This window comes from Nyctibius grandis, chromosome 2, assembly GCF_013368605.1.
Source record: "Nyctibius grandis isolate bNycGra1 chromosome 2, bNycGra1.pri, whole genome shotgun sequence".
NCBI lineage: Eukaryota > Metazoa > Chordata > Aves > Nyctibiiformes > Nyctibiidae > Nyctibius > Nyctibius grandis.
In genome coordinates, this window is record NC_090659.1 from 24,947,269 (window position 1) to 24,958,559 (window position 11,291).

General features: G+C 47.0%; 1 protein-coding gene across 5 annotated transcripts in view; it reads right to left on the minus strand.

The window, feature by feature from the left end:
* The window catches only part of LOC137674378 (cystathionine beta-synthase-like protein), a 30,969-nt gene extending 19,990 nt beyond the window's left edge, over positions 1-10,979 (minus strand). For 2 of the 5 annotated variants that reach the window (XM_068419685.1, XM_068419722.1), the window contains exons 1-5: positions 10,834-10,977; positions 4,324-4,454; positions 3,171-3,355; positions 2,470-2,576; positions 1,375-1,509 (exon numbers count right to left, since the gene is read on the minus strand). In XM_068419685.1, the coding sequence (XP_068275786.1) occupies positions 1,375-1,509; positions 2,470-2,576; positions 3,171-3,355; positions 4,324-4,365 (469 nt within the window). In that variant the 5' untranslated portion in view covers positions 4,366-4,454; positions 10,834-10,977. Of the gene's footprint in view, positions 1-1,374; positions 1,510-2,469; positions 2,577-3,170; positions 3,356-4,323; positions 4,455-10,496; positions 10,515-10,549; positions 10,643-10,833 lie in introns of those variants that run through there. The other 3 variants (XM_068419693.1, XM_068419702.1, XM_068419711.1) reach the window with 3 other exon arrangements.
* Between the last annotated feature and the right edge of the window lie 312 nt (positions 10,980-11,291).

An 11,291-nucleotide genomic window follows, 5' to 3' on the forward strand; every position in this document is an offset into this window, starting at 1 on the left:
GATGCAGAGAGGACAAAAATATAACACATTAGCTCTCACATTAACATACTCAGTAGCTCTGAGCAGTAGCCTAGAGCAAAAGCCAATTCTCTCAGGTTACTGTCTGCCCTGGTCAAGAGATAGCTTTCTGCAGTAATTGTCCTGTATCTCCTTCAGCTCTGCTTTCTTTTGGATTCTGTGGCAAGGAGAATCGTTTATCAGGTACTGACCTAGAAAGCAGGATGTCATAATATGACCTCAGATACTGGAGGAATGCAATATATATGGATATTTTCCACTACATGCCATTGTTTAGGCAAGACGTATAGCCACAGTTACAAGGGCTTCAGTTGCACTGCTCGTCCCACAGAACACCTGCTGAGCAAACAGCAACAGATGTGACTTCCCAGTTTTCTACTGAAGACAGGGGAACTGGTCACAGATCAGCTCACCATTCCAGTCCCTCCATCAACAAAGGCTGGACTGGATCAAAAGAACAACAGAAAGAACTGCCTGGCCTGTGTCTATCAGAAGGCAACAGTAGATGGATGCCCAGGAAGGAGTTTAAGAACAGGACAAGACACCTCTCCAGAATACATCAGGTAGGGAAGTAGCTCGTAGTTCAGCTCAGGAACCTCCTCAGAGGAGGCAGTATTTTTTATATTTAACTAGCTCAACAGGGAACATTTCAGGTATGTTTACTCCCCACCAGTACAGCAGCTTAACAGAAGCACAACAGCTGAGATGCAGGAGCCCAGAGCTGACTCCAGTCTGCTCGGATCATCAGATGTTCTGCCCTGCCCCTGATTAGCAGGACTGTTCCTTCCTCCAAGGAAGAGATGCTGACCCAAGTGGAATCTGTTGAATGTCTAGGTGTGCAAGGACTGTGTTAGCAGATAAGCTGCATCCCTACAGCACTATCATCTCCCATCTCAGCTGCACCACATGGGAAAGGATGTTTCTCAAACCAGACCCACCTCACCTGACAGAGTGTAGGAATAAGGACCATGGGACTTCCCAAACAGAAGGGGAAGATCCCGATTCACACCAGTCTTTTGGTGCTTGATTTCCAATAATTTCAGTCAGACTTTAATTCCTGAATAGGACCTAAAGAACCTAGTGAATCTGGCCTAACACTTCTTTTCTTTTAAAGCAAAGAGTCTCTGCAAATTTAGAAGACCTCTTTCCCAGCTGTTCTGGTCAGCATAGGACACTGCAGAATTGTTCCTTGTGCAAGATGGAAGAAGCACTGCTCCCTACACCATGCAGCCAGGAAGAGGTCCCCTTTCTTCCTTGCACAGGCAGCCTTCATGCTCCGATCTCAAGTCTGTCTCTTCCAGGAAAGCCACCAGAGCATTTTCCCCCACATTTTGCTAGGGTCTCTCCATCCCCTACCTGTGTTTCCAGAGGTTGGCTCTATGATCGTGTCACCAGGCTTCAAGATACCAGCCTTCTCAGCATCCTCTACCATCCTCAGGCTGATACGGTCCTTCACACTGCCCCCAGCATTGAAGAACTCACATTTTACCACTGAAAACAAAGAAACCAAGCAGAGTTCTTGAACAGCAATAATTTGCTAAACAGGCTGCTGATCCCTAACATATCTGCAAGAGCAACTCTGTTGACGTGTCTGCTCAATTCACCTCCCTACTTTACAACACCAAAGATGGTGATTCAGTTCACAGCATCTCCTCTGTTATAGGTCACAACACAGCAAGTTTGGTACTGGATGTTGGCCACACAAGCCAGGAACCCATACTCCGTCAGTCTCCTCAAAATATGACCTCTCCTTTCATCTTTCCTCTTTACTACAGCCCAGTCATTAGTATAAAAAGCCCCAGGCTTCTTTCAGTGCAATAGCATGGGGGAAGAAAACTCTACCAACATGCCTTGCCTTCTCTCTGCTACATCTCCAGGCGAAGAATTTCTGATCAAACTGGAAGTTTCTCCCCTTCTTCAGCCTACACTTTCACTTCAGTACTCCCAGCATTAATCCTTTCAATGGTGTTAAACACCACCTCTCAGGACTCTGATCAGAGCCTCCAGATATCTCCAGTATGGTTGGGTTTAAAACAAACAATCAAAACATTCACTGGCAGTTTCATCCCCTTCATAATTTTCAGTGATCTTTAGCGGTAACTGCAGGTCTACATTTTACACTGACAAATACTCTGAATACGAGAAGCAGTAAAAAACGTCATAAAACTTTTTAAAAATTAAAAACTTATTTTCTATGAAAAAAAGTTTTACTTTTTCTACAAAAATGGAAAAGCTGCAGGAAATGTCCTCATGAAGTACAAATTGAAAGATGTTTTAGATGACCAAATCCTAAAAACCTGAAAATCTGCCAAAGAGGAACTTTTCTCACCATTTTCCACAGGGTACCTGCACTCCTCCTATGCCCAGGTTACATGACACTACTAACCACAACTACCCAAGTTTCTAAAACCGTGTCTCTTACTTTGATTTTCTGCCCACAGCAGTACTCACAGAGTTCACACTTGAGCCCATACTTCTTCCCAATCTTGTTGATTCGCACCAAGGGTGTATTGCCAACTTTATTCAGGATGTTTGGCAGGATTTTCACAGGCTCTGGCCTGTTACATATACAAAAAAAAGTCAGTGTATTCACAGAAGGGGCCACAGGCAGGACACACAAAAGCAACACAGCATTTCCAATGCTTTTTATTCCAACTAGCTTTCTCCCTCCCCTTTATCACTCTACTTACTTTAGGTATTTTGGTATAAAAGAATGTCCATTGGATGCAAATTCACAAAACATCAAGTCCTTGATCCAAAACAAGGCTTAATCAGACATCAAGCCAAGCGCTGAGGCAAGAATGAAGTGCTCTGCACTTCTTCCTGGCATGAAGTAGCTTAGCACTGCTCAGAGTCAGCTATTTTACAAGCAAAAGGCATTAATAGTGCAATCTTTCATCTAGTCGGGGAACTGCTTGCCAGGTTACTTAAGTTAGTTCCAGCCCATGTAGTTTTACATTTTTGGTGTAAGGCCCCTTGTATGCTTAGTCTGGGTTCTTAGCTTTGCTTACACATGGAAATTAAGAAGCACCAGAATATCTACATGCTAAACAGCATCAATTTAAATCAGTCATCTTTTGTTGAATCCACATGACTCTGAGGGGACCTGAATTAGTACCGTACTGAAAATCAGCAAATAAATTAATACTTACAGAGTGGCATGATGATGGGGGGAGGCAGAGAGGGGTTTCCCAAGCTTCCACGTGCATTTGCTAGGTGTATCAGGGCGGATCCACTCCCTTTCCTTCTCATTAGCCTTGCAGTTCTCATTGTCCATCCCACCAGGTAGAAAATATTTGCCAGCTGCATGAGGGCATGAGTTTTTATCTGGCTTCTCCTGGGAAGGAAGTGTAGGCATGTCATCCTTGGGGAAAGGGGAAAGGAAGGGCGGGGGGCGGGGGGGGGGAGAGAAGGAAAAAACCCCTAAAGGACAGAGAGTGATTTGTATGCCCTGCTGTAACAAGGTATTCTTGTCTCTATCCTTTCACCAACATATCTATTTCCAGTCTAGTGTTTCAGAATGCAGTTCTTCTGAGGGAAGCCTGAACAGAAACTACCCTGGTGGCAATTTTCAAGAGAGTAGTATTGCCTATAAGCCAAAAGGTGCAACGGCAACAAGTAGCTTTTAACACCCAAAACCAGGTTCTGCCACTGACTACAAGAGATCCTGTCACTATACCCCAGACCCAGGTATTAGGGGAAAGAGCACAGGACGTCTCAGTTAGACGAATCCCATCCTTGAGTGTCCCAGTCTTGTTTTTCCCTTATATGAAAAAGGTCACAACAAATGGGTATTTTAATGGTCAGTTGATATTTCCATAGTACTGTGAAGATGAGAAAATTTTGATTTGTCAAATCCTTATCACCAAAATGAGAATCTTGCACTGCAATGCAGAGTGCAAAAGCTCAATACAGTGCCCTACAAGAAGACAGCTTAAACACACTGAAGCATGTGCTTACTGAAACTAGCCTCTATAAATATCAAGAAAACAGGACTAGTCTCATGGGAGACACACTTCCCACACCAAAAAACAGCTCTCTGAAATAAAACCTCCCCATCCTAAGCAGAGAGGAACAGAGTAAGACTACTTGGTGACTAATTAGAAAATGGTGCCAAAAGACTCTGGGTTGCTACTTGTGGTCATGAAGGAGAACTCTTCCAGAAAGGCCACTGGTTTCAATAGCACCTACCTCCACAGCATTCCAGCAAAAAACCTAGAAACCCCTCTGAAAACAGATAGGGCTTTCCTAAAATCTGGTGACAGAAAGACAGGCAAACAGTGTTCCCCAAAGACCGACGAATACCTTAGACACAGAAACAGGCCTTTCCGATATCAACTTCTCCATGTTCTTTGGTGAAGGTGACAGCACAGTAGACTGGGCTTTCTTCAGGATACTGAGTACTGTTGGTCACAAGACTGGAATCCTCTTCAAAGCTGCAGGTCATGCAAGTTAGAAAAAAAAAATATATCAGGAAACAGTATCTTGCAGGGGCAAGACACACATCCTACTTCCATAGGGAAAAAAAGAAGCATCAAAACAAAGTGAAGATGACTTGTATAAACAGGATAAAAAAAAATCATGCAGCAGAGGTATTGCGCAAGACCAGAGGAGGGTCTCCTGACTCTGTTCTTCCCACATTACCTAATCTCTCCTCTGCCCTGCCCTCCACAGCTCAGATCCAGTAAAGTAAGCAGAAAACATCTTTATTGGACTGTCTGCAATTCCATAAGCTTGAAAGCCACACAAAGTAACAGAAAACACTCCAGTTCACAGGAAAGGGCTTCATGGTGCCATCACCAAAAGACCCTGTACACAACTTAGGAAAAGGCTTTATAGAGGAACACCTGCAGAGGCCTCTCTACCCGTGAGCAGACCAAAATCTCACAAGTTCCTACCCGAACTGAGTTAGTGCTGCATGCACAACTATAGTGATGCTGGATATAACACACAGAGCAAACACTTCAACCACAAGGAAGCAAGAAAACCTTCTAGCGAGCTTTTTGTTTTAGAAATTAGTAGATACAAAATGGAAGCAGTAAGTTCATTTCTCCTTCTCCAGACAGTTGTTCATAGAGCTTGCCTGCTTCCTTTCCATTGAAGACAAAAATTGGCTGAAGTCTTGGAAACCATTGCAGTTTTTTTCCTAATATTTGTTTTTCTCATCACCATTTTGCTGCAAGATTCAGCTCTTTTCATTACTGAATTGTGCTAGGCCTGGAAAGGGTCCCTGGCCTCATCCTCCTTCTTCTGATAAATGTATACAAAACAGACACAGCTTAGATCAGGCAAAGTTGATGGTCTGGTGACACACTTGAAAAAAATCTGAATCACAGGATCAGTGAACTTTAGCATTTGATCCTTCAAGTTAACATGCACCACTAACCACTACTACCTTATGCACACCAATTCGTTTCTTGCATGCTGATTTGAAGGAAATGCCCAAGGTGTTTAAACTGCCCTCCTGTAGGAAAAAAAGCCTCTGAAAGTGCCAACTTCCCAGACTAAGGCTTGAAATAATTCTCCTTCGGGATATAAAGACTTCCACGCTACTGAAATGATACAATTCTACTTTATTTAGGTTAATATATGCCCAAGAGCCAAGATGCACTACATCCTGTTGTACACTACTGACTAGGACTGGACTGAGAGACACCAGTGCAAGAAAGCTAACATCCCGTAAACATACATAGTCTAACACCAACCAGTCTTTGCTACCAGAAATTATCTCACTTCCAGTTCCAGAGTGAAACCCAGCCTTTATTTCTATTTCTAGAAGGTGCCTGGTTCACAGTTCAGAATAGCAGCACTTTTTTTAGCAAAGAAAAAAATACTGAAGAAGTTTCAAGCCTTTCTGTGAGCCACATCCACGTGCTCCGTCAGACAGCTGGCATGCAATACTGGACATCATAGACACCGACTGCCTCTGCTCGCAAGTAACACCGACGATATTTACAAAGTCCATCTAATAAGGGTACGTTGCTGCCAAAGGATCAAACCATTTCAACACACAGGAAGAAAGCAGCATGGGGTTATAGACAGGAAACAGCAGATTTTGTTCATCTTCCAGGTTCTCATAAAATAGGAGTGCAAAACCTTTAAAGGCTTTAAATCACCAGTCCTCAGTGTCCTTCAAGAGAGTCCAAAAATTGAGGAGAGAAATTTGTTGCAGTAAAAGTTTCAGAGATTTCAAAACATAAGTACTTGTTCTTTGTATTGACAGCAGGAAAGAAATGAATGTGGGTCTCTTCAAAAGCTGCCTTTTGGAGGATTCCCTTTGAATTGGGCAAGACAATACCGTCTAATTTCCTCTATTGTAAGGCAAAAAAATCCCTAATCCACCAACAGCAACACCCATCACCTCTTGAACTAGAAACAGCAGAAACTGAGGAAAAGCTGTATTTATTGCCTTCAATAAGCAACTAACTAGGCTGTGAGATTCTCTCATATGTTTAGAATGGCAATACTCTGATGTTTGATCAAAGCTTCAATAATGGGGCTAGAACTACGAGGAGGGGTTCTCCTCCTCTTAAAAAGGAAAAGAGAGAAAAAGCTAACCACAAGCATTGCCAACAAAAATCCTGTCACCAAATACTAACCTTAAGTAACACCATTCATTGGAAGGAACACAAACTCCTGTTCAATAAATCCCTTCAAATCGTTTTATTAGGTGTTATTTTCAATAACACCACACCCACCCAGTCTAAAGTAAATAGGTATGCATATATACATTTATAAAGTCAAATTCTAATCATGTTAGTAGGGAATCAGTCCCAGCTATGGTCAACCTAATATCTTTGGGTTTTGAAGAAGGACAAAATTCTAGGGCACACTTGGTTCTTCTCCAAGGGGAACTCTTACTACAGTACTCAGAGACATAAAAGCATCTGCAACGCCTTACTGTTACATCTAAGAAACAGGTCAAGAGCACAAGAGTGACTTGTCGTGTTCAGAACCAACAGGAAGACCTCAGATCTTCGAGTTCCTCCAGTGCTATTGATGAGCATCTTGACACACCTCCCAGAACATTCAACTGGTGCTTACAGCCCTAGATGATGCAACTTCAGCAAAATAGGGGCAGAGATGGTCAGTCTAGGACATCCAAATTCCCCCCCAAGATCCTGCCTACAGGCCCAGATCAGACCATAGGAAGCTGGTGCATCTTTCTACTGGGGAGACCATTGGGGAACAAAGGAAAGGGGGTGAGCAGAAATCACCAAAACAGAGGATGACAGCAACTTCTTCACTAGCCTGACCCTCTTCTCAGTCTTTCTTCTGGGAATGAAGACCGGGGAGACAGGACAGGAGAATGGCAACTCTGCTTCTCCAACTGCAATTGAACGCTGCTCAGAACAGCCTCAGGGAGATAAGCTGCAGGAAAAGTTGCTCATCTTCAGGAAAGAAATTCTGTCAGCCTGAATTTAAGTTTGCTGTAAAAGCGAACACTCCCATAACTAGCTGGGAGTGTGGGCAGAGTCTAACTAGAAAAGCCTGACTAACTTCTGCCATTATAACTGCAGAGCATGAGGCAGAAAAATCAGAAACACAATTTACAAAGTCACTTAAACCTAAGTCACGAAGGGGACTGGGAGATAGACAGAGGAATGAGATCCGGAAAGCCTCATGGGCAAGGCTCACATCTCTGGATCCATCTCCACAGGGAACCCAAGACCTAAACTGTTTCTCAGCTCCTACAGAACACGATTGAAGGCCAGTGAGTGAAATTAATCCCCAAACAGCCTGAGCTGAACTCACTTCATAGATATATTAGGAGCTACAGTTTCTAAGGCTGTTTACAGCACATGACGTCAGCACTAATGTAGATATTTAAAGAGTATCATGTATGCAAGAACCTAATTAACTTGAGTCTTGTCTGAAGCAGAAATGAAGCTGTCTAAAAGGCAGGTGTAAGACGTGGATCAGAGAGAGATGTTCCAAGGGCTGACTACTCAGCAAAAGATGAGCTACAGGATTCCATTATGCTGCAGTCTGAGAATGGGAGACTTTGACTTTAGGCAGGTACTTTACTCTGTGAACAAGTAAACCACTACAAACCAGTTGTTCTGCTCAGAGTATCACAGGGTCTTAGAGAGCTTTAGGATCTTTACAGGTTACCAGATGTAGCAGTACCCATCCAGCCTTTGGAAGCTGTTCGGAAACACCACAGCTATAAGGGATTCAGGAGACAGTCAGCCATTTGGGCTTTTTTTTGCTGTTGCTGGTGAGGGGGATGTGTGTGCATGTCCCCCCTTGCTACTTCCTCAGTAGCAGGCAGCCATCACTCCTGTGTCAGGAGACATTAAGTGACCTGAAGTAAATGGGGTATGAATTAACAACACTGTGGCTTTAGGAAGAGATCCTTCAAGAATCGAAAGCCTTACTTCCATTTTCTTCTACAGAGCAGATGAGCACATGCGTGTCCTCTCAATGATCACTCTTTCTTTCAAGGCCAGACTGGCATACTCATAACCTTCCTGATAGGAAAGGTGTAGCTCTTTAATGCACCTGCCTCTGTAACATTGCAAAGGTACTAGAACTTCAACAGCAACTTCCACTGCTATGGCAATTGTTATGCTAGAGATCAGCCAGGGAAAATAGGAAAGTGTTCAGCCTGCCTTCCCCTCACAAAAGGGAAGCTGTGCATGCAGCCCTAACGCAGATGTCTTCTGACATCTCCCTTTCCTGAGTCGCTCCAACCCTGACTGGACTCACCTGATAAGTCTTCTGAGTGAAGACTGATGTCTTCAAGGAGCACAACAGCATTAGAGAAAAGACTGGAGAATGCCTTATCTGCATTTTTACCTGCTACAGTCAGAAGTTTTCATTATTTCTTTCCCTGCTTCTAGTTCCCTCTCCTTAGCACACAAAGATGAACCAACACTACAGCCTGAACAGTGCTCTTGATCTGCCCAGCTCACCAAGTACAGGGAGAGAAGCATTACATGTAGGGTAACAGAGGCTCAGAGATTAAGCAAGTTGCCCAGCTTGACAAAAAGAGGGAGTTGGAGCCCTGCTCTCAATTTCTGACCAGGTCTATAAATCAGGTAGAAGCACAGTTCCCCTTCCCCAGCATTATGGCGCCCTCCTGCAAGGCATCACATCTTTTGTTAGCCCAGGGACCTCTGACAGAGGCTGGCAGAGAACTGCTGGTCACTACTGCCTGGGCAGGAAGCCAGATTTTTGGCTGATGCATGTTTTGTGGCAAAGACCAGCTGCCACCCACTCTGGCTACATTGTAGAGCTTTTGGAGTGCAATCACGAGCATGGTACACCCTGCTGTCTGCCTAGTTCCTGTGGATCTCACATGCAGACAAGCAGGCACCTGCCACTAGCCAGACACCAGCCCGTCCCAGCCATCCTGGGAGCCTGCTATGCTGCCAGCGCCAGATTAGTGACGTACCTGAGCCAGCATGCACGCTCCGGGACACAGGCCCCCCGTGATCCCGGCTACCAACCACAATTTTCAGAAGTACTGCTCTGGCTTCAGGAAAGCAGGCTGGGTTAGCTCACACGCAGAGGGTGACGATAGGATACTAAAGAGCCACCAACTAATATCAAAAAGGATGACCTGTCCAAACACCCCAAGTACTGGACCTAACCTAGCACCTAAACCGTACTTCATCAGTAGTGATCTCACTACAGCCATTTGCCTGCCAAGAAATACCAGGTTCTGAGCAGGTCTCAGTTTCCCAGGAAATACCTTTTGCCTCTGACATAAAACCACAGATTTCACCTATCTCTATACTCTGAGGTTTTCCCTCCTTTTTGCAGCACAAGTTTTGCAGAACATGGAGCTCTCATGCCTCAAATCGGTAAACAGGCACGTTGAAAGGGTAAACAGTCTGAGCAACTTTGCTGGAACAGGGCCCAGCACTCCAAAACCTCCACGGTCAAAGGCTTTAGGATTAAAGAGATACACAGAAAACTAGATACTCAAACAGGAATAGGAGAAGAATCACTTGTCTTTCAAGTAGTGGCTGGTTCAAGAATATGCCAGCAGCATTACTAATGCTGCTATTAAAGTAGCTCTCTCGGGTTTCAGTCAAGTTCAGACCCTTCCCAATAGGGGAAGGGCAATGTATGAAATAAAATGTGAGAAAATAAGCTTCTTGGTCCACTGCGTTAGCCAGACTTGCCAAAAAACATTGGCTAGAGACCCCCCACGGTACCCATGAGAACAATGGATGGCAGGCCAGGAACGTCTGAAGAGCTGGTGCCAAACCCAGAGAGAAAAACAAAAGGCACAGTGTCATCTTGCAAGCCCGTATAAGAAGCAGAAAACCAACCTCTCCTCCTGCTGCTCCCCGCCCGGAGGAGGCACTCCGCGGGCACGCTCCGGCTGCCCAGAGCATCCCCCGCAGCCAGCACCCTCCGGGGCCTGCGCTCCCGTCCTCCCCGCGGCCGCGCCAGCGCCAGGGCCCGCTCCAGAGCTCCACTCGCCCAGAGCAGCTCCGACGCTGCCCGTCCCTACCCCTTACCTTAACCCCAAGAAGACGACAGAAGCCCGGCCGTGCAGCACAGCCACACTCACCCGCCAGCCCGCAGCCCTCCAGCCTCCCCCGCCGCAGCGGGGGGGAAGCACTCCCGGAGGGGGGATCACTCCCGAGGCAGCCCCTCCCGCCACGCCACAGCGACCCTTTAACGGCCGTCCCCGCTGCGGCGAGGCCCACCCCAGCCCAGGCGGCCCCGCCAGTTGGGGGGGGGGGTGGGGCACGGCCACCCCCCACTCTCCTCCCCCACCCCACGCCCGCGGATGATGCAACGGGCAGAGAGAGAGACACGCAGCCCCCCCCCCCGCTACGGCCGCCACCTCACCCACGCGAGCCGGACGCTCCCCAGGACACTGCCGCGGCCACCCACCCGCGCTGCGGCGCGGCACAGCGGTGAGGAGGAGAAGGATGGAGATGAAGACGGGCCGGGAGAGGCGCAGCGGCGGCCGCCCGGGGCGCGGGGGTTAAGAAGAGCCCGCGAGCCCCGTGGCCCCGCCCCTCTTCGCACCGGCCCCGCCCCAGACGCCCCGCCCACCGAGCGGAGGGAGCGTGAGCGAGCGCGGCGATTGGTCGCCACGGGGGCGTTGGCGAATCAGAGAAAGCCAATGGGGAGGTGGCGCGCGGCCACGAGGCACTGTCGCCTGCAGGCGTGCGGCGGCCGGGCCGCGGGGTAGGGGGTGCCGGCGCTGCCCGGTCCGGCCCCACGCCGGAGCTCCCAGGGGAAACCGGGGGCAAAACGCCCGGGTTTCTCCAAACGGCCTGCACGAAGCCGGGGGCGAGGTC